Raw genomic sequence first — 24,542 nt, 5'->3', positions numbered from 1 at the left:
CTACCTAGAGGCTCATACCAATGATTGGCTCAGAGTTTACCTTCCCAATTGTACACATGTAAGACCCTATAGATCAGCGTTGTCAGATAGAGACTAAACGGAGCGGAGCGCTCCACTAGGCTCGTTGCGTGCTCCGGTGTTTCCACAGACATAAGCAAGTTCACGCTCCGATTCTAGCTCCACAACCGGATTTGGAACTTACAACTCTGACATTACTGCTATAGATTGACAAATGCAACTCTCTTTGTTTAGGTGAGAGGAAATTCTGTTAGAGGAGAAATGTCAAAAGAAGCAGAAGACAGGAAGGTCGTAGAGCGGAGGTTTATGCGAGAGAAGTTGATAACGAAGGGCGCACGAGCACTTCTGAAACGCGAGGCTGAAATGCAGAAGCAAGAGGAAGAACGAGCCAGGCTGCAGCAAGAACTAGACCAGAAGTTACAGTCACAAGCACGGAAACGGAAGCGAGCTCAACGGCACGCTCAACAGCTGAAGATGGCGGAGGAACCTTACCAGAAAGAGGCCACAGAGAGACAGATTTACAGAGAGACGCACCAGCAGGAAGAGATAGTGACTGTGGTGGCCAATTTGAAGAGGAGGTACCGCCAAGCCATGGGTCTGGATGCCGAAGAGACGAAGAAAGAGGAACCAGGTGATGAACAGAAAGGCAGCAAGGAGGTGGAAGACGAAGGCAAACAAGAAGATAAAGGTGTACAAGATAAGCCCATGCAAAAAGGAAAGTTTGAGGAACAAAAGGGGAGAGATTCCAAGGAGACGAAAGAAGACATTCAACGAACACCAGAGAAAGTGGGCGAGGTTATTGTGTTGGAGAAGGGCGGAGAGGATGCAGGAGAAGCTATATCACCTGCACAGACTGTTGCCAAAGAAGAGGATGAGGAGTTGCTATTGTGGTTCCGTTCAGAATTGCTGAAAAGAAAAGAACTCAAAGATTCTGAACATCGAAGACAGGTCAGTGGGTAAGTAAGATCCAACAAGAACTCGAGCCATCTGCGTAGCTCAGATGGTAGCACCACAGTCTAGTTATATACAGTCACGAAGGTCAATACGTAGGGAATATGCATCCCTAGATAGTTGCTAACCACTAGGATCGCTACTATCGCCCCATCACAGACAATGCGAAATAGTAGTCTAGTGTTCGTAGTACTCTCGTCATCTCAAGCTGTATGCACTAGACTGTGGTAGCACGTTTGCCTAATAATTCGAGATTACTTTCTGGCGTGAGTTCGAATCCCGCTAGCTCTGATTACGTAGATGGTTTTTTCGAAGTTTTCCCCTAACTGTAAAGCGAATACTAAATAATCACATGGTGAATCTTGAACTCACCTCCCCGAATAGGCCCTACTCCATCTCGCTATCATAAATTCCACATAATCTCGCAATTGATATAGGTTCGTTAAATAATAGAGAAAACAAGAATCCCTACTTTGATTTTTGATGACTTGATTTGTTGGTTATTAAAATTCCAGTACAATGAAATCCTAGGGACTTCTGAAATTTCTTCCTCATAGTGAAATTTCGTTATATCGAAATAGTACGTTATTTTTCTAAGGAAAGAATAGCTTGTTCATTTATCTCTACTCACGCCGTAAATTGCGTACATTTTGCATAGGCTATAGCTTCGGAAAAATCTTCAAATAAAATAAAAAGCTGATCTTTCATTACATTTGAAAAGAAAGGGTTTAAAAAGAGACACAGGAAAAAGTCCAAAATTCAAGTTTTATGAAGTAGGGTAAAGTTGCCTAATGCCGTGATACCCCTAATTCCGTGGAACGTCTTTTTTTTTCACTATCACGGAATTAGGAATCTTGCTTGAAAATTCACCAATGGCTCAAAAGTAGCTGAAATATACACACTTTCGAGAAAGATGTCTGGCGCTATGATCGAACCGCAAAGCTTTGACTGACATTCAGGGGTATCACAGCGTTAGGCAACTTTACCCTACTTCATTGGACAAGAAGTGCCATGTTGTTTGAGAAGCCATGTTGTGACATTAGTGAGCTGTAATTGGAGGCGCCATGTTGCGAGATTAGTGAGCTGTAATTGGTAGACAAAAACTAAATGGGGAGAACAAGAGAACAACTGCATGAAAAAAACTAACACAAATTCAGAGACATTTGCATCATAGTAGATATACTACATTAGCTAGATGTTTAATGACCATGTGGCCACTATGCAATCGAGGGGTTTGCCGGAAAAAGGGCGTATACGTCAATATGGCGAATTGAGATACATGCAATCTAAGATTTTAAAAAGCACCTGAATAAAATGTTATACACGCACGCAGCCCTGTCCTGCAGGTATGTACAGTACAATCAAAACAAAATTTCGCTACTATAATTATTCACTACATTTTAAACAGTTTTCCCGAAGAAGGGCGTATAGGTCTATCCGCCTTTCTTCCGGCAAAGCCCTCAATTATTGCAATATTATTGTTCAGTCAACTGTCCGAATTCAGGTTTGAACATCATAAGTGACATCACTCGTGAGGCAAGTAGTATAAATATGTTCCTAATTCCTAACGAATTGTACTCTATATTTAAAATATATTTCGTTAATTTTTTTCAGCAAGGGAGCGAAATTTTTATTTATAACAAATAAAAATTTCGCTCCCTTGCTGAAAAAATACGATATTCGTTAAATTTAAATACTTTAACATTAAATTACTAGAAATATGGGATACAATAAATGAAATGGAAAAGAGACGTTCGTAGACTCGGAACTGATAACAGCAAGTTAAAGGTTTTGCCATTGCACACAACTGTTGATTTAGCAGTGCATTAAGGGGAGTGGGTAGTGATGCCTTTGTGATTAAAGAATTTCAGCACAAAAGTTTAGTTCAATATTTCTAGGCTTTTAGTGGAATACAAATTTCCATAGTTATACAATAAATCATTCCGAATTCAGTGGTATAAAAGACAACTAATTAGTTTCTTATCCAAGTGCAAAAGAAAGACCCTAATTGATAACTAATTTTCCCGCTTTGCTAAATGTACATCATTCTTCAGGTGTACATTACTTGCTACAATCTTCAGTCATATACCTTGTATTTTTTTAAGATATCAAGTACTGTATATTGTAAATTCTAAAGCGAAATGTAGTTAAATGTTTCACCCTTAGTGAAACAGAAAAAATATTGAATATTGATTAACAATTTTTGCCATTTTTCAATGCATATATATTTTTTCTCATGTTACGTGTGTGATATTCATAAACCCGTAGATCTGCTTTGTAGTACAGATGCTGCAGAAAACACTGTAAAAATTTCATGTAAATATATTAAGTAGTTTCAGAGAAAAATGCACTTAAGTTTGAAAAAGATCAACTTACGGAAAACTGCATTAAAATAAGTATGTAGGCTATGAATCGCTACATGCGCCGCCAAATTTAAAGAGGCCATTTAAAGGGCTTATCTGCAGAGATACCCCCACAATATATATTGTTTTAAAGAGCAAGTTTTGTACTTTTTTAAATACAAAATAAAAAATCCGATTTTTGACACTAATCACAATTTACTTTCCTTAATGCAATACAAAATAATCGACTTCACAGGCGGATTGAAAAGCAGGAGCAAGAATCTGCAGCGACACATGATGACTACTGCAAGCAAGAAATTGAAGAAAGCTCTACTGACTCCACGGAAGAAAACTTCCCTCTGACAAGAGAATCCATTCGCAAGCACAGGTATCACGCTCAAAGGGAGACGGCCTGGAGGCAATGGAAGGCGGAAGAAGCTTTACAGAAGAAAATGAACGCCATCGTTACTTTGAAGGTACCTAATGCTAATTTCCGTTCTGAGATAGGAAGTAGGAAAAAATGAACACTTGCCAAACATTGACAAGAAAGAGTTCGAAAGAAATGATTCCTTATAATAATAACTCTTTGTGGATTGTTGTTTAGTCAACTGTCCGAAGACAGTTCTGAACCTCACAAGTGATACCAACAATGCACCACTTACGAGGCAGGTAGACCAGGAGATAATGGGGTAGAGTAGCTAGTTCCTTTCCCCCTTCATTGCATACATCGCCGACTAGCCACATATTACACTAGTCAGACTTCAGATGTATACAAACAATAGTTCTTCCTCTCACACATATCAAGTGAGGCGTTTAGTTGCAAAATCAGATTACATCACTAAAACATAATTTTTCAATAAGAATGAAAAACCAAGGATTTGCAACCAGTACTATTTTTCATCATACAAATCCATGTGATATATCTAGCTTTGGAGCATAACAGTGCTATAGCAGTTGTAGAATCATATGAAGATATGAAATATAACATTAACTCATTAAAAAAAAAGATGTATCTGATTTTGCAACTACACGCCTAATAAATGTATCAGCCAGAACCTCAGTCAGAGGTAATCTTTGTGGATTTCAATTGAAATGACTTGCCAACTATTTATAGAGATACATGTACAGTAGTGGCAAAAAAAACCGGACCGACCCTTGTAGCTGATTTCAGAGCCTTTTTCACTCAGAGCACGATAGACTGGTAACTAAGACTTTCGTGGTTCGAATCCTGCCTGGCAAGGAAACTTTTTTTTGTTCCTTATTCAGATTTATTCCCAATACTTTTCGATATTTCACTACTTAATTAACTTATTATTCCCAGAACATTAATTTTACCAGCAATCGAAAAATATTCGGAATAAATTTGAATAAGGAACAAAAAAAAAAAGTGTCCTTCCCAGGAAGGATTCGAATCACGAAGGCCTTAGTTACCAGTCTATCGTGCTCTGGAGTGAACAAGGCTCTGAAATCAGCTACAAGGGTCGGTCCGGTTTTTTTTTGCCGCTACTGTACATCTCGTGGCATATTTCGAGCGAAAGTGACCATTAGACTGGAAGTGTGTGCTACACTATCGTTCTAAGATACCTGATTCCTAGTAATCGATAGTGATCGATAATTTGTTCGTGTAAATATGTCTTCTTTAGTTATTACTTCTATGAATAGATGGCGAAGATAAGTCAATGTCGCCAATAGTACATAAATATACCTGCATTATAGAATTCAAAATTTCATTGCCCTCTAATAATTATAATAATTATTGTAAAAGCACTAGATTTAGCGGAAAACCGCTGATACTGTCAATTATTAGAATAATTTGTACTTAATCCACGTTATTATTTTTCCAAACACTTTTTTACCCGTTCTAAATATAGGCTAGTGTCTCCTATGATGAAGAATGAGTGGAGTGGAGAATTTTTTTTTCCGGCACCGGGACTCGAACCCGGGTTTTCAGCTCCACATGCTGACGCTTTATCCACTAAGCCACACCGGATTCCAGTTCCGATGCCGGATTGAATCCTCTCACTTTAAGTTCCACCTCTTAGTTTTCCTATAGTGGCCAACCCTCATGCACTGTGTTACAGATGTATGACAGTGGCACAATGTCCAACACACTAATGTGCAGAGGTACACTCATTACGAGTGACTAAGTGGCCGGGATCCGAAGGAATGAGCGCCGTCTTAAATCACTAAGTGTGATTATTTACGCATATCATATTATTGTGATGTAATGAAGTACGTGGGGTGTAACTTTAATAGTGGCAACACTGGTTTAAAAGCGAAACGAGACGGAGTTAATTGTTGTCACTTCTACCACACGTTAGTATATGTCTACCCTCCTCCCCCCTAAAAGGACTCTTCCGTCCGACTCTCAGCGCATGCGCTGTGGAGAGTTGAAGTTAGTCTCCTGTTAGTTACAGCTCTAAGCGGTTGTTTCGCCATGTTTACAAAGCAGGAACAGCGATCTTGTCTGAATGTTAATGCACAGTATTTCCATCATTTTTTAGCATAATCTGAGACCAGCGTTGCGAAGAAAGCGCCCACACGTTTTGCAGAACCCTCCCATCATTTTGCAGGATAATGCAGGTGCGCACACGGCACAGCCTGGTAGCTGATTTGTACTGTCGCTGGGGGGTGGGAAGTGCTTTTCCATCCACCACATTCACCGAACTTGAGCCCCTGTGATTATGACTTCATCCCGAAGATGAAGGAACCACTTCATGAGGCGCTCCATCAGAAACATCAACAGAACAGGAGCTGCTACAGAGATACTACGACTTCCACATCGCTGGCAACGAGTTGTTGACAATACTGGTTACTACATTGAAGGATTGTAGAAATTTCACAGACGTATCACTTGTATATTCGTAATAAATAAATAATTGCCATTATCAAAGTTATAACCTGTGTACGTATATTTCCGTGCAGGAATTCTGTGTTCGTCCATAGTCTGGAATTTAGATTAAGTTTAGGTTTAAGATCTATCTGGCGCCACATAATTATGATCATCCTATCATATCATTGGGTAATGTAACTACCCAGTTCGTGTATCTTTGCAGAACAAGATGAAGGAATCTCAATGCGCGTTCTCGTGTCACAGAGAGCAACGTCGTCTTCTCCAGGCAGAGCGAGCTGCCCACGCCGCCAAGTATCTGAAGAAACATCTCAACGTGGATATAAAGGACTTGCCGCCGGGAAGCGACGTGGTCAGCAAGTTTCAGCGCTATCTGAGGGAGAGCAAGACCTTTAAGCGACAACAATTCAACAGGTAAATCAAATATCACGGCCAGAGTTCGTCAAGGCAAGGCTGTTTCCTTCTACAATGCTCAACAAAGAAATAGTTTGAAAAAAGATGTATAGGAAGACTTAACAGGTCCATACCTACACAGGCCTCAACGCTGACTCTAAATTTTATTTTATTTTATTTATGTATTTATTTTGGTAATAATTGTAACATAAAATATAATATATACAGAAAAATTTAGCTCGCCCCTGAAAGAGTAGAACTCGTGCTCAGGGGCGGAAATGTTTATGGAATTATGGGAATTTAGACATGCCCAATATTGTATTTGTTTTCTTTAACCTCCCGAGTGCTGAAACATTTTTTGTTTTATTTTTAAAGTTCAATATAATTCTATAGTCTATTAAAGAAAACTCACTGAAATGAGGAAAAATACTGAAAAAATTCTGCAGGTTACAGTTAGGACACAAATGCAGGTATATTATACTATATTTCGAGTCTCTGCATATACCTCTTATTTTTTTACCCTTAAAATATATTTACTGTATACTTACTTCAAAAGCATGTCCTACGGTGCCTTGGCGTTGAGTTGCTGGTCGCCATTTTCATTTACAATTAGTTGAAACACGTGTTGCAATGACTGAATTGATCTTGTGCTTCCTGTAAGTTCCAAGAGATGTCAGGAGCTTGACAAACACAGAAAAGAAGTGATCGACAACGATTCCACCTAGTGGCAAATTTGAAACTACAGGTAAATGCATATATGAAGTATAATGACTTCGTTTGGAGTGACATGGGGTATGGTTTCTGCAGGCTGTTGTTGACGGATCTGTTCTGATATTATTGTGACCTCATGATTGAATATAGCATCAGATGGATGTTGATGTGGTTGAAAACGTTGTTGAAAAGAATTTGAAAGTACTTCAGCTTTTGCTTGAGGATCATAGACCATCTCTCCATGAGCATTTTGTAGAGGTGTCACTCCTGAATGGGTAGTTTTTCCTATACTCCAGGACCCAGGAGGTTAAGGGAATTTATCATAACGTAGTTTTATAACTTTTTCTAATTAGGGAAATGTATAATAATCCTCAGACTGCCATTGAAATGTCGCAAAACTTGAAGAGTACTCAGGAGCAGCCTAATATATCCCTTCAGATGAATTTTGCCATGTCTGACCGTGAAACGAGCGGGGCACTGGACTCATTTCGCTGGCATTATCACCTTCATCACACTCAGAAGCTAGATAACCATTACAGTTGACAAAGGGTCGTAAAAATCAGTTTAAAATTTTGCCATTCTAAAAGGAACGTTGGATAAATAATTACCAATTTACGTGGTTACAGGTATGTTGAGATCGTGGAGCGGCTCTTGAACGAGGAACGCAGGAAACACAAAGAATACAGGGTGAGGCGACTGAACGTCCGGGACCTGGAGCTCGCTGAGAAGAAGGCAGAAGCGGCGAGGAGAAGGCGACTACAGGAGGAGAGGCAGACTGCCGTGTTGAAGCTGGAAATGAAAGAGGATTCGGAGTGGGAGACAGAGGCGGAGGAGATGGAAGAGGTCATCAAGGAGGAAGTCGTTTTAGAAAAAGAGATCGAAGTGGAAGAACTAGAATCAAAGGAAGATACGAAGGAGAAAATTAAAGATGGAAAGAAGAAAGACAAGAAGAGTAAGAAAAAAGGAGAACAACAAGCTAAAGGAGAGAAAAACAAGGATAAGGCGGAGAAAGATTCAACTAAAAAGAAAGGAAAGAAAGAAGATAAGGGAAAGAAAGGAAAACAACAAGAAGAAACAAAGAAAGAGACAGATGACGCAATCAAAGTAAGAGCTATATTTAAATGTCTCTATTACACTTAAGTGGAGAATTAGATATAGCAGCTTTCAGCCGTATCGTTACGATGAGAGCCAGTTGCAACTAAGTACACGATGTTGCCAACTTATGGACATGACTCGTTTTTTTCTCTCTCTACTCCGTCGTCCTTAATATAGCGTCATTGTTTGTTACAAGTTTAGGCAGGGTTTGATGAGATATATTAGTATCAATTTGACGCACTATTAGTGTTTACGTTAGATAGGATTTGATGAGGAGATACATTAGTGACAAGTAAGCTCACTGTCAGTGACAAAGTTAGATAGAATTTGGTGAGGGGATATATTAGTGACAAGAGCTCCGCGTAAAAGTGACACATGTGAATGTCACGTCCATTGTCCTTTTGATATTACTTACTTACTTACTTACTTACTTACTTACTTACTTACTTACTTACTTACTTACTTACTTACTTACTTACTTACTTACTTACTTACTTACTTACAAATCACCGATTCAATATGAAAAACTTATTAGATTACCAGGAAACAATTGGCATTCATACAATCCTCTCTGTAGATTGAAAACTCAAAAAAGTTTCATATCCATTGTTCAAGAATTAAAACAGAAAATCAATATCCCGAATTTAAAAGAAAACCTACAAATTAAACCAAACCCTTTAACTCTATTAAATATAGAATATAATCTAAATTTAACAGAAGAAATACTAAAATCAGAAGTAAACACTGAAATACTAAAACAATTGTCTTTAGAGACAATTAATATTAGGTACCCTCCACAAAACTGGCTTCATTTATACACCGACGGATCCTTGATCTCCAGAGAACAAGGTGCTGGTGCAGGTGTTACGTGCTGTCTCTTCTCACTTTATAGATCTCTTGGGTATGGAGCAACAAGTTTTGATGGAGAAATCATTGCAATAAGTAAAAGTCTCAGGAATCTTCTATGCCACATTAATAAATTTTAAAATGCAGTTATATTGTCAGATTCCGAAGCAGCTATTCTATCAATAGTCTCTAAACACACACCTTCATCTCAAACAGCAGAAATAACTAAAATGCTCTCTCAATTAATATAACTCAATAAAAGAATTGTATTCCAATGGATACCATCCCATTGTGGAATCCTGGGAAACGAGAATGCGGATGCTTTACCAAAGAAGGGCAGCATTGCTACTTACAGACCTGTTACTAAATCTAAGTATTACTCTGTGAAAAGATTTATTAAATCTACACACTTCGACTTCAACAAAAAAAATTTGATAACACAATCTCAAGGGAAAAAATGAAATTCTCTGCATCATAATCCACAGTTAATTCCCGATTTACCACGAAAATCGTCTGTAGCTGCATTTAGATTGGCAACAGGCCATGATTGTTTGGCCAAACACCTGCATAGAATTGGAATATATCAGTCCCCTAACTGCCCATTGTGCAACTCAAACCAAGAAATGGATTCGGAACACTTCAAAATCTGTGGTTCATTGGCTGGCCATGATAATATCTTTGAAAAATATTGGAGTGCAAGAGGTCAAATGATTTTATTGTCAAACGCCTGGCATTAGAAAACAACTTATTTACTTACTTACTTACTTACTTACTTACTTACTTACTTACTTACTTACTTACTTACTTACTTACTTACTTGCTTGCTTACTTGCTTGCTTGCTTGCTTGCTTGCTTGCTTGCTTGCTTGCTTGCTTACTTACTTACTTACTTACTTACTTACTTACTTACTTACTTACTTACTTACAAGGAACCCGAAGGTTCATTGCCGCCCTCATATAAGCCCGCCATTGGTCCCTATCCTGAGCAAGATTAATCCAGTCTCTATCATCATACCCCACCTCCCTCAAATCCATTTTAATATTATCTTCCCATCTACGTCTCGGTCTCCCCAAAAGTATTTTTCCCTCCCACCTAACACTCTCTATGCACTCCCTTTTGATATAATATTAATATAATAATAGCTAAGTGACATGAGACTGAAATATGTGACAAGGTTTATTGGGCTAGTTGCGAGGATATTTAAGTCACGTGAGGCCGAGGAAAAGGTTTCATTGATTTAAGTACGTTTTCTCACCCGTATGTAGTGCGGAGAGATATTTCATTTAAGATTGCAACGATGTTTTCTAGCAAATTACCAATATTTTCGTTTCTAAAACTAATGGATTTGAACGATATTCTCTGGGCGACAAAATATTTCTCCTTCATTTTGCTGTGATAACGTGTTATGTTATCTTCGAAGACGTGCATTTTATTTTTTGCGCATTGCAAATTCCTCGTTATACTCCGTAAATCTTATACTTGACTAGTGGAGTGAATTCTGAAAGAATATAGTCATCCATTTTACTAGCAACATTTCGATTCTTTTTTATTTCACATGGCTCAGTACGGGCCGGTCACTAGTGCGAGCGTAGTCGGCAAAGCTGTACTGTACGAATTCTCCATTTGTTCCATTTCTATATTTTTTTATTTTATCTAATTCATTGAAATTATAGAGATCTCATGGAGTTGAGAGCGATATTTAAAGAAACATTTTATGTTTTTAACATAATCTTCTATCAACTGTCCTCAGTGCATAACAAAGACTACAATATACAGTGTGTCGTTTCTATTTCGTTACAACTAAGCGGCATTTACTTCTGCAATTGTGTTAATGAATTTTCCTTACGCACCTCGCGCTCTGTACTGTGGCCAAGATCAGGACCTAAGATGACAGTAAGATAATACAGAACAAAACCAAGACAGTTGAACTTATCCAGCTCATATGCAAGGGATTTAAGTTTCCCTGGGTCTGGCAGTCAGTATGAGAGAAAATAGGTGATAGTGAGGTCCTGTTAGATCGGAGGAGTGTTGTTGTTGTTGTTGCTGTTGCTGTTTTCTAATGCCAGGCTTTTGACAATAAAGTAATTTGACCTCTTGCACTCCAATATTTTTCAAATATATTGTCATGGTCAGCCACTGAAACAGATTTTGAGGTGTTCTGAATCCATTTGGAGTGTTTGTTATAGAGATAGTTTGAATCCAAGATTGCTCCTTCTCTCCGTTTGACACCAGTAGAAAAATCAAGGGTGTATACTGCAAATTGTATCAGCTTCTTTTGTTTCTGGCTAAGTGGAAGAGAAGGCCTGATGGCTTTAACTTCGCCAGAATAAATAAATAAATATTATTATTATTATTATTATTATTATTATTATTATTATTATCGCCTGTTGGTGTATAGATCACAAAAATATTACCTGGTGTCGTTTTGACTCACTTTTCTTTATATTATAGGCCCAACAATTTCGTAATGTAATTTTTGTTTATTAAAGTTTATTATATCTGTCAGATTTCTTTCTTCTCTTACTTCTGGCAGCTTTTGGGTGAAAAATCCAAAAATGTTTAAAATGTTAAAATTCTGTTTATATCACTTTGCAACTCTTTCATGTGTGTGTTTGCTCAGTTGATAAAACTGAAAGAATGTCAGGACGGGAACTCCGTATGTAGGCCTATTGATATCTTAAATTATATTTTTCCCCTTACGTTTAGTCTTTGTGAAATGGTATTGTTAGCCACCGACGTGGCTCAGTCGGTTAAGGCGCTTGCCTACCGGTCTGAAGTTGCATTCGGGCGCGGGTTCGATCCCCGCTTGGGCTGATTACCTGGCTGGGTTTTTTCCGAGGTTTTCCCAAACCGTAATGTTAACGCAAGGTAATCTATGTCGAATCCTCGGCCTCATCTCGCCAAATACCATCTCCTATCACCAATCTCATCGACGCTAAATAACACAGTAGTTGATACAGCGTCGTTAAATAACAAACTAAAAAATGGTATTATTACTATTATTATTATTATTATTATTATTATTATTATTATTATTATTATTATTAATTGGCTATTTTAGGACTCTTTATCAACTGCTATGGTTATCTAGCATCTGAGTGAGATAGTGATAATGCTAGTTAGAGGAGTCCAGAATCCAGAGCCGAAAGTCACCCAGCATTTGCTCTTAATGGGTTGAGGGAAAACCCCGGAAAAACCTCAACCAGGTAACTTGTCCCAACCTCTTTGACTCCGTGCTCGCTCGTTTCACGGTTAGACATGCTAACCGTTACTCCACAGCGGTAGACAATTATTATTATTATTATTATTATTATTATTATTATTATTATTATTTATAGGGCGTGGTATATCTGCCGCCTCCGGAACCCCAACGCCGGACTCGAATACTGCCGGAAAACGTCATAGTGCCGGAACTGATGGAAGCCTTCCATCTATACGAAGAGCTGCAAGTAAGAGCGCCACCCCCCAGCCCCGTACCCCCTGACTCAGAGTTTGCATGGAAACCATCTTGCGTTCTCTTCAAGGTAAATGAAATCTTGGTGTAATAGGCCTACCAAGAATTTTATGCTCGACCATGCCGAAATGTAGTAATTATACACCTGGTAGCAGCCCTTTAATGGACCTTATTAACGTACACCTATTCATTAAAGTTCAGTTCTTCTACCAATCAGAAAGCGCCATTGTAGCAATATGAAAGAGCAAGTAGCGATTATTCTCGGATATGCAATCGAAAGACAACTAGCGAAACGTCACGGAGGTTGGAAATCCAATACTGTCGCAGAAGGTTATGTTCTGTTACTATAATAATTAGCGTTAATTGTAAGTAATATTCAAATAAATTCAATTTGTCATCTCGTTTTTCAATGTCTAAATCAATTTCAATGTTATTATCAAGATTAATGTTCATTTTACTCTCTAGATTATATCATGGTCAATGACATTTGTTCCTCGGAAAAAATCAATACTTTCGCGTCTGCGCACATCTCACAATTTACGAGATTGCACAAGGTCAGTTCCTCTCCCCAGTCACATAAGAATAACATGAATACTTATGGATAATTTCAAGTTAGAAATATGGTCGAGCATAAAAAGTCGTATGAAACTTGCCTATACTGGTAATTAAGACGCTCGTATGAAAATTATGAAACTCGCTTGCGCTCGTTTCATAAGCATACTCGCGTCTTAATTACTACCATTATAGGCTCGTTCCATAATGTACTATTATGTGATAGTAAAAAGGAATCCGGACCCTCCTATCTTAGCCTATGCTAAATTAATGGTTTTTAATGCATCTTTTCGCAGAAACTATTGGAAGTATAGTAGTGGAATTTTTATAGTTTATTCCTGGCACTTTTAGTATTAATTTGAGAGGGGTTTTTGAAAAATATAATGTAATCCGTAATTTATGATTTTTTTTCATATAATGCAAATTTGAATACTATTTTTGTTACATTTTTAGGGTTAACTTCTTTGTAAATTTAAATTTTATAAAATGCCTGTATTAAGTCATGCATTAAGTTATACTGAATGTTTCCTACCGGTACTGTAAAATAATTTACTAATCTAGTGGCCTATATTGAAGACATAATTAAAAGTCATTGTAGGTTTATAGTTTATTAACCAACATAGATAAGCATTTAAACATAAAATATTAAAGCAAAAATTAAGCCTATGTGTGCCAGTCCAGTGGATGAAGATGTAATACCTACAACTATCTTAATGAGCATGCGTCAATGTGATTTTAGATTTGCTTGCACTTGATCAGTAAATCTTCCTGACTGCCAGGATATGGTTTGGTGACAGTTTGATATGCTGCTAGAACGCCTGACTTTTAGTCAGCAAGTAATCAGAGTTTGAAGTTTCGCTGCACGAACAGTGAAATCGATGTGCGCATGCTCATGACTTGAGACGAGAATTCCATGCAAATGCATGTTTTATAGGAACATAGGACATAGCTCAAACTTAGTACTTATCCATTTCATTACTTTCCAGTTCCAAATATGTGCACTTTTCCCTTGCATGTTTGCATGTTTTGCCCTTTTCGGGGATAAAACATGCATAATGCATATTTAAGCAATTTTTTAGTTAATCATGCATATAATATACATTATATTCACTTTAAATGCATGTTTTAATAGTTTTGAGTCGACACCTCAGTTCCTCCATTTTTATGTCTCTCATTTTAGCTTCAGGAATCAGGATAGAAGAAGGAAAAGGAAAAAAAAAAACCTAGGCTAAATAACAGAAAAAGATTCATTCAAGTTTGCAGCCATAACTTCTTGCAATGTAGAGAAGTCATTCTCTGTCTACAAAAACATATTGATTGACAAGCGCAGAAACCTCACAGAAACTAATTTAGAAATGTTGTTAGTTGTTAACTGTGCAAAATAAAAATTGAAATAAGAAATTTGGAACAAAAATGGAAGTGCATATTTTAATGTATTTTTCGCTTGATCGTGCATGTTTCATAGTTTGATAGTGCATGAATGCATGCATGTTTTGGGATTTTATAGTGCATGAAATTCTCGTCTCTACCCTCATGACGGTTGGAAACTGCTGCAGAAAGAAACTTAACATAATGTAGTAAAACCCCAAAAATGAAAATATTCATTACTTTTCAATGTCCGGGTTCATCCCTTGTTTGTCCCCCAGGACTTCACCCCCGGATTGCAGTATCGTCGCAGGGTGACTGTCACCAACACTGGCCAACGACCTGTCAAATGTAGGGTGCTTCACGTCGACCACAGTGATGAAGATGATCCTCGTGTGCTGCAGGTAGGCCTACGTACACTACCACAAGAGAGCAGACAGTCCTCCCCAGTTATAAAAAGTAGTTCCCCGATTGACATCTTGAAACGTAACAATACAGTTGTACTTTGTGATTGAAATACTGAAATACTTCAATATACAGCTCATAAGGGTAGTGAATGCCTTCACGTGATAGAGGATGCTATAAAAAATCCAAAATAAAGTTTTTTTACGTGTTACGTCTATATTCGACTTACACGAATGAAAAAAAAAAAAAAAAAGATTTTGAGTACCGGTACACTGTTGTTCGACTTTGGTTGCCACTCAAATGCTTAAGTCATATCCGATAGACTCAACAATATGAATGAGTCCATTCCTATGCACAAGGGGAGTCCGCAATACATAACCTACCGGTACTCTGAAGAGTTTATTATAATCCATGGGGTTACTATATATTTTTAAAAATAATGTTAATCCGTTTTGCTTCGACATGGACGCGAAACAGATGCGTGCACAATACATGCGTAACTGTAGAAACTTAATACAAGCTTGGCATTACTGATATAGGCCTACACAGATGGATAAACAATAATAAATATTTATTGATTATTCTCACGCGCATATATTACAGTAAGGGCCTATGCTGGTTATTTGTTAATTATATCTGTGGCTCAAAAACAATTCTTCACTTGTTCTCGTAATAGCAAATTCTGATTAAATGCTTTATTATTATTATTATTATTATTATTATTATTATTATTATTATTATTATTATTATTATTATTATTATTATATGGGCGAATCCAGGAATGCATATAGTGTGTTAGTCGGGAGACCGGAGGGAAAAAGACCTTTGGGGAGGTCGAGACGTAGATGGGAGGATAATATTAAAATGGATTTGAGGGAGGTGGGATATGATGATAGGGACTGGATTAATCTTGCACAGGATAGGGACGGATGGCGAGCTTATGTGAGGGCGGCAATGAACCATCGGGTTCCTTAAAAGCCATTTGTGAGTGAGTGAGTGATTATTATTATTATTATTATTATTATTATTATTATTATTATTATTATTATTATTATTATTATTATTATTATTATTATTATATCGTAATGTATGTAATCAAATTGTCATATTTTTTATTCCAATGGTTTTGCTCATACAAAAAATTTAAAGTCTCGTTTTCTTTACGGTCTTTCCCTTCCATTTTCGTCCCGCATAGGCCTAAACGCCGAAATAATAATAATAATAATAATAATAATAATAATAATAATAATAATAATAATAATACGACTTGTGTCTTTCCCCTTTTGTTCTGCTCGGCGAAATAATTTGTGATTTGGACAAGTCCATGTTCTTGAAAACGTTGCGCTTCTAAAATTTCCGCTGTAGCCTACTTGGAAATCCGCCACTGTTTGTACCCCTCAATTTAAAATAATCCAGTTTTACAAGCAACGGCGGAATGGTTAATTTAGATTATTTAGACATAGCTGAACAGAGTCCAACAGAATCCGTGGATATCCACGGAACGGACTCTATAGTTGAATACAGTGACTGTATAGCTGAAATACATAGTCCGCCATCTAGCGTCGATATTGAGTATTTTTAATACGAATGTTTCAGCACATGTACGCTATCTACTGTCAGTTTAAAGACATTCTTTCAGCCGAGTGTCTGAAATGGCAAGGCAACACAGGATATAGGAAGATCCCGGGTTCAAATGAAGGCGGTGAAGGGATCTTCCTCGTTTCCAAAACTTCCAGAACGGTCCAGGGAGTTCACTCAAACTGAGTACCTGTTCTTTGTCGGGGGTAAAAGGCAGTCGGGACGTGGTGCCGACCATTCCATCTCATTGTAGTAGGCCTACCGAGGTCATAAAAGCATAGAGGGATAGAGCTCTACCTCCATGTATCTTATGTGGCTTCAGGGCCTGTAAAGGGGATATCTTTTCAATTACTTCGAAATAAATCTCTGTAAATTGTTCTCTTCAGATTTCCCAATACTCACAGAAGCTCAAAATAATGATTCATACCACTTCCGAAGAACTTGTAAATAGCTACAAGAATTCCGAATTTTTATGGACATGTCTTGGTTTTTTTCCTTTTACTCGTATTTGAGAGTCCGGCCGGCCACATCGAATATTTTTCACAGCCTGTGTAGTGATCCATTGCATGACCAATTTATGGACGCACAAGGGAGAGATTTTGGGGTTTAATTCTTCCCACATTTAAAGTAAATCAGCGAGTTAGAAAGTGAAATAGTGAAATATTTCAATGTGATTTACAATACCAGAGGTATATACACCATTTGAAATCGTGATACTGTAATGAATAAACGGTGAATTAAAAAGTTTATTGCCTAAACTACTTTGTGAAAAAATACTGTACCTGTAATGTTTATCTCCATTCAAAAAACTTCCCTTCCTCTTTAAAAATCCTACGCACGACCCTGTTCAAGAATTCCATTCCTAATTAAAAGTTCGGTTTACAGCTGAAAATAAATGAGAAAATATATTTTATAATTAGTTAATTAATTCCTAATTAAATTTGAGCATATTATTTTAGAAAATTTAAAAATAATAACCCTACAGATATTGTAATATTACGCTGATCTGTAACTCATGTTATTCCTCTCCTGTCGCTTGTTTAAACGTCAATTTACCAAGACGTTTCTATAGCAAATGTAACTATATGCACATACTCCAGGTTATGATTCTATTATCATAGGTTGATGTGATGGACGCATGCACACTTAGGACTGGACTCTCTCTCAGCATTCAGATCACATTTCAGCCTACAGAACACACAATGGATGTTGTTGGAAGAATTGTCTTGTTGACACGACGAGCTGACAGTATGGAGAGGGAGTTGTATATTCCTGTACAATGTGTTCCCTCACAACCTGAGCCCATTGTAGTACCGACTGAACTCAGATTCCCCACTGTAAGTAAAGTATAAGTCATGTAACAGTTTTCCCGTTTCAGAACAATTATTTTTACCAATTCTTTATTTTATTTTTGTTACTTATACCAAATTGTGTTATATTTAATTGTTTTATTCCAATATATTATGATCTTCTGTTTTGTCATAGCATATTGTAGTTATTTTTATTTGCTTTTAATTTCTATATTTATTTTTCTTTATTTCCATTTTTTTTTGTGATTTTTTGCTTTGTTTTTAAGGGTTTTGTTTCAGGTTACTGTATTGTATTTATTAAAGTTACCATATGTCAGCATTTATGCAGACATGTCCATTTTCCGATAATAGTTGTCGTAAATTTTTGGAAATCCTCTAATTTGTCCGCGTTTTTCATATTGAAGTCTTATTTATTCATTTTTATTTTGTTTAGGAATGAAATATAACAGATCAACCTAACAGTGTTGCCGAAAACATTATAAACAACTTCAAAGACAGACTTATGTATTACAGTATTTGGCAGTGAATGGAGGTCATCTTCTGTGAACTGATATCAGCAAGTGACACAATTAGAACATTGTTGAATTGTTTTTAGTAGTTTTTATGTCCTTAAATTTTATGCCTTCTTTTAAATTTCAATGATGCATATCCATTTTCTAAGACGTCAATGTGTTTTTTAAGAATAAAAATGTATTTGTACTGTATTTTGTACGTTTTGAGACGTTGAAGAATCCAAAAATGAAAAGATAAGTACATGGCAGCGTTAAAACAAAAATAGACTCCATGTCACACCTCTTAAAATGAAAAACTAGTTTTTGAAAACATGTTCTAGTTATATTTCTTTTTTTACCCCCTAAGTACCATGTAACTTATATATAAAGCGTTTCTTTGTCGAATTAAAAATATGAAAACTGCAAGCAGTATTTCATACATTTTACTCACCTTGTATTATATAAGAGCTGGAGGAAAAATGTTATGATATAACATGTCTTCACATTTAAGATAAGTATAAAAATGTGATTTTTATTACGATTTTTAATATAATTTTAAATTTTAATATAACTTAATATGTCTTACATTGCATGGGCATATAAAGATTTTTTTGGCGGGGGGGGGGGGCAACAAAATTTATTATGTCATTATAAAGTACAATGGTACGATGATTGAAGCTATTATCTAAGCTATTTGAACTACTTCTAAGACATTTTCTACTGAATTTTTAAATAATGTAAATTGCCAGATTTAATTTTAAGATACATATCAATTAAAGGAATATGTTGCTAGTAGATAACTCCTTCATGCCAGTGTTTAATGTTCATTATATTGTATCATTTTGATCCTACAAAGGTGAAAATTTTATGATACCGGTAACTTTCCATTATTTGGGGGGGGGGGGGAGTATGTGAAACAAAACACTAAACATAATTCTAAGTAATAGTAGTCTTTTTTATTAATAGAATTCATTTTAGGAAAATTTATTTTCTGCTTTAAGACAGTGGTTACATTACTCATAATTTTCTATTTCAATAGCAGTTTAATTTTCGTGGGGACAGAGCCCTTTTGACCTCCTTCCATATTCGCACCTGTATATATTGCGTACATTTTACTTTAAGCTTTTATTGGTAAATATAATTTATTTTTCATATAATTTTGATTTTTTTTTTCCTCCAATGCTACCAGTTTGTCATTTGCCATTTCTGGTCTCGTCTAGCACTGGTTTATTTGTAACCCACTTCTGAGATTGGGGCGCCTGGAAGGCGGAGTTAGGCTGCTCTGATGATATAATACTATGATTATGAAGTGCCAGAAGAGGTCTTAAACTTAGACGTAAACCTAACCTAACTTCCAGCCCATGGACGAACACAGCAACATTCCCTTTTAAGGAAAAATTCCTGTGTTCTAACCGAGAATCGAACCCAGAACCTCATGAACTGTAGTCAGAAACACTGACCACTAGTCTATGAGGCTGGTCATTTTGAAATTCTTATGTAAATTATTTCCTTCGTCTCCTTTAGCTATGGCTTGAGTTAATCCTTCTTTATAAATAAAGTTTCAGTTATTACATATTTTTAATCATCACAACGTCGTCGTCATCATCATCATCATCGTCATCATCGCCATCACTATCGCCACCAGTTTGATAGCCTTATATGGGTACCGGTACTAACCTTTTTCAAAAGTTTTTCCTATTCGCAACCTCTTCTCCCAAGTATTGAAGCATTCAGATTCATATTCAAATATTTCCAACAAACAAACAAAAAATAATTGCAATTATTAAAAATCTAAAGTCAAAAAACTCCTCAGGGTATGATGAAATAACAAGCAAAATATTAGAAGCGAGTTCACATATTATAGCTGGGCCATTAAGTTATTTATGTAACTATTCAATGTTCAATGGTATATTTCCCGAGAGATTAAAATATTCAGTGGTTATTCCTGTCTTCAAAAAGGGAGAAACAACGTCTCCAGAAAATTACAGACCCATATCACTTCTACCAGTCTTCTCCAAAATCTTTGAAAAAGTAATGTATAAAAGATTATATCATCATCTAGAAAAATACAACATTTTAGTCCCAGAACAATTTGGATTTAGGAAAAATAAAGGCACAGAAAATGCAACATTTAGTTTAACTGACAAAATTCTGGAGGCAGTAAATAAAAAATTACAAGTTGGAGGGATTTTCTGTGATTTATCCAAAGCATTTGACTGTATAAATCATAAAATGCTGCTAGATAAATTAGATTATTATGGAATTAAAGGTGTTGCACACCAATGGTTTCACTCATATCTCATAGATAGGAAACAGAAAGTTGAAATCAATACAACTATGAAATCTACATCGACATGGGGAACTATTAATAATGGAATCAATATTAGGATCAATATTAGGTCCCCTACTTTTTCTAGTGTTTATAAATGATCTTGCCCCCCTTATAAAAGATGTAGGTCATCCCATATTATTTGCAGATGACACAAGTATAGTAATTACAGCCAATAACTCCAACACATTCCAATCTTCAACAGAGGAAATTCTCTTCAAAATATGTGACTGGTTCTCAGTCAATAAATTAGTATTAAATTGTAACAAAACTAACATAATTCAATTTAAATCCTGTCCAAATTCAACGTCGCAAATTTCTAGCGCAATAATTAACAATAGATCCCTATTAGAAACAACAACAACCAAATTTCTTGGCTTAAAAATCGATAATGTGTTAAATTGGAAAAATCATATTAAAGAAATTACCCCCAAACTAAATTCAGCTTGTTTTGCTATTAGATCTATGCAAAAGATAGTAAATATCAATACCTTAAAAACAATATATTTTGCATACTTCCACTCGATAATGAGTTTTGGAATAATATTCTGGGGAAATTCCACAGATAGTAACAATATATTTCTATTACAAAAAAGAGTAATTAGAATAATAGTAGGTGCCAAATCTAGGGAATCGTATAGGACTATTTTAAAAAAACTACAAATAATGCCCATGGCTTGTCAGTATATCTTTTCATTAATAGTCTTCCTCGTATGTAATCGTGAAAACTTTGTAACTAATTCAACAGTTCATAGCATAAATACACATAAAAAAATGACTTTCATACTCCATCGGCAAGTCTATCGTGCTATCAAAAAGGAGTGCATTATATGGCAGTAAAAATTTTTAATAGCCTCCCTATCGATATAAAAAATGAAACTCAAAACATAAAATTATTTAGGGCCAAATTAAAGAAGTACCTAATTTCTCACGCCTTCTATTCTGTAGGTGAATTCATGACATTCAATAACACTTCATGAAATTGATACTAAAACTATGTGTTGTACTAGTAGACTACATTGTAAATCTCGTCTGTATATATATTTCATCTAGACTGTGACTATAAATTAAGATTTTATAATAGTATTAAGTTTTTTGACTTGTTCCATATTCTAGCTGTAAGCATGTATGAATACCATGGAATGTTAATAAATACAATACAACACAATACCGCACCTCCATTTCGTCTTTGGTCTTCCTACATTCCATTTGCCAACATTTGAAAAAAATACTACAAGAACGCTAGGAGGAGACTGGATGAAATTCAATCTTTCTGAGAATTAGTTAACAACGAATAATTTAAGTAAAAATAATTATATTTCATGTGAATAATACGATAGCCTACTGTTATGATTTGACTAGTATATGTTGGATATGAACAAAATCCTCCAAGAGCTTAGGAGAAAAGATTGTCACAGTTTAGAGAAATAAGTATACAGTCTACCATAACTACATTTCCTATATCAGGAATACTTGAATAGTGTACGGTACTTGTATAAATATACGTGTAAAACATTTTTGCAGTATTAAAATGTATCGTGATTGAAACATGCCTGTCTGATGTTTACAGATACCAGGATGGTCGGGTAACGTGACAAAAGTGAAATATATACAAGTTATCAACAGTGGAGGAAGATCCTGCTCATTTACCATTAACAAGATTCTTCCACAGACGGAACAAGACAATGCACCTGGTAAGACGGGAATATAAATTGATATGACTTCAAATAAGTTATTTATTGTCATTAACATTGTTAGCATCGTAACCATCTGTTATATATTTAATAGTGATGTCTTTCAATCCAGACAGGGGCGTCATTTCAGTTTTTGCTTGAGAGGCAAGGTTTTTAAAGAAGTCTTTATAGGGTTTATCATGTAGTATACTCCCCCCATCCCATTTTGTCCTAAATGAAATATTTTACATACCATTGGGGTAAACTTGACTATTAAAAAAAGATGTTTAAACCATGTCAGATGCACTGAACGTATTTTAAAGTTCTTTTTTTAATTTCTTAAGTTTTTATTATTATTATTATTATTTTAACTCACAAATAGGGTTGATATCATGGTTTAAGTTGTTTCTTTTATGGTCAAGCTTACAGCACATTTCCATTTTCCACACATAGTCCTAGTAGTAACTTACAGGGTACAATATATAATTTGGTGTTAATATGACAGGTGCGAACAAATTAAGTCACTTTTATTGGTAAAGAAATTTTAATTTCAATTAACAAAAATGTACTTTAATTTACAATAGGTAACAACCACTAATGTAGCCTTTGTTTTATTTGAAGAGAGTCATTAACTTGCTCGTCTTTTACTTCTTAAGCGTTTATAAAAGTGGAATATTTTAATATCAAAAGCACAGTTTTCATATTTTTTTCTCTAGTAACACTATCACTCAATTATTAATTTATTTTAATCTTAAACTGATGCGTCTGAATCCAGAAATGGTAATACCGTTGTTGCTCACATTTTTCATATAATTTATTGTTCTCCATAGATCTTACATCACAACTGAGATCTGGAACAAATAAAAAATTATACGAAAATATTATATAACACATAGTAAGTAGACTAATTCAATACATAAGCATTAACAGTTCATTAGGTTAGTAGAAAGTATGTGTGTGAATAAATTTTGTAAATTCTGTTCTAAACTTTTTTTTTGGCCCTTCAAAGCTGTAAGGTAATTAGGCAGGTCATTGCAGATCATAATACTTGAATAGTGAACTACTTTTATAACAGCTGAGACTAACAGAGGCTAGATGGAGATCTGACGTGTGTCTTATATTAAAATTATGAATGTTCTGTTTAGTACTACATGCGTCTTGATTTATAACATAAAACATCATCAGGAAAAGAATGTGCTCACAAAGTAAGATCAATATTTCTAAATTCTTGAAATATTTTTACAATAGCGATGTCCTTTTATCCACATCTTTTATTATTCTTAGGGCTTTCCTTTGCAAAACAAAACTATGTTTAGCTTCAAATGAGTTATCCAGAATATTAGACTAATCCATATTATATTATAAAATGGAAATGTGCGAAGTATGCAATTTTAAATGTAGAGCATATTATATTGTCAATGGCAGTTTAGTATCTTAATGCTCAATAGACAGAGTTAAGTTTAGGAGTAATAAATTCTATGTGTGTTTTCCAATTCAAATATTATCCTATTCTAAACCAAGAAACTTTGGAATATGTATGATAAGAACTTTCTTGTGTTAAATTTTAACGTACCCTGTTAACATGTTTCGACCTTTTTGGGTCATCTTCAGAACTGGTCGTTGTTGGTCTTGGCGCCTCTTGTGTCCTGTGATGGTGCGTTCGTAGTGTAGAGTCAAAGAGTGTATGTGTTTTGAAATTGAGTTGTGTGTCGAGAATATTGTTGGGGTGTGTTTTCGTGTGTCTGTATATTTCATATTGTTCTAGTGTGTTGAGTTTCTGGCTTTTTGGTTGGATGTGCAGTATTTCCATGTCTGTGTTGATGTCTCTGTAGGTGTGATTGGCATTTGTGATGTGTTCTGCATATGTGGAGGTGTTTTATAATTTTCTTATGGCTGTGATGTGTTCTTTGTAACGTGTTTGAAATGATCTGCCTGTCTGTCCTATGTAGAAGTTGTTGCAGGTGTTACATTTGAGTTTGTATACGCCTGTGTGGTTGTATTTGTTTGTTTGTGTTGTTTGTGTGTTGAGATGTTTTTGTAGAAACACACCCCAACGATATTCTCAAAACACAACTCAATTTCAAAACACATACACTCTTTGACTCTACACTACGAACGCACCCTCACAGGAAACAAGAGGCGCCAAGACCAACAACGACCAGTTCTGAAGATGACCCA

At 35.8% G+C, this 24,542-nt stretch overlaps 1 protein-coding gene and 1 non-coding gene across 2 annotated transcripts in view; one reads left to right on the top strand and one right to left on the bottom strand.

The window, feature by feature from the left end:
- The first annotated feature begins 266 nt into the window (after positions 1–266).
- The window catches only part of LOC138690926 (cilia- and flagella-associated protein 74-like), a 75,467-nt gene continuing 51,191 nt past the window's right edge, over positions 267–24,542 (top strand). The window contains exons 1-8 of the mRNA XM_069816565.1: positions 267–974; positions 3,568–3,787; positions 6,368–6,576; positions 7,893–8,370; positions 12,546–12,731; positions 14,860–14,982; positions 17,683–17,898; positions 22,262–22,385. Coding sequence (XP_069672666.1) covers positions 280–974; positions 3,568–3,787; positions 6,368–6,576; positions 7,893–8,370; positions 12,546–12,731; positions 14,860–14,982; positions 17,683–17,898; positions 22,262–22,385 — 2,251 coding nt within the window. The 5' untranslated portion in view covers positions 267–279. The remainder of the gene's footprint in view (positions 975–3,567; positions 3,788–6,367; positions 6,577–7,892; positions 8,371–12,545; positions 12,732–14,859; positions 14,983–17,682; positions 17,899–22,261; positions 22,386–24,542) is intronic.
- TRNAH-GUG (transfer RNA histidin (anticodon GUG)) lies at positions 5,230–5,301 on the bottom strand. Its single transcript has one exon. It is a non-coding gene; the product is annotated as a tRNA-His (tRNA).

This window comes from Periplaneta americana, chromosome 1, assembly GCF_040183065.1.
Source record: "Periplaneta americana isolate PAMFEO1 chromosome 1, P.americana_PAMFEO1_priV1, whole genome shotgun sequence".
Lineage (NCBI taxonomy): Eukaryota > Metazoa > Arthropoda > Insecta > Blattodea > Blattidae > Periplaneta > Periplaneta americana.
This window is presented reverse-complemented; position numbering and strand designations above follow the sequence as displayed.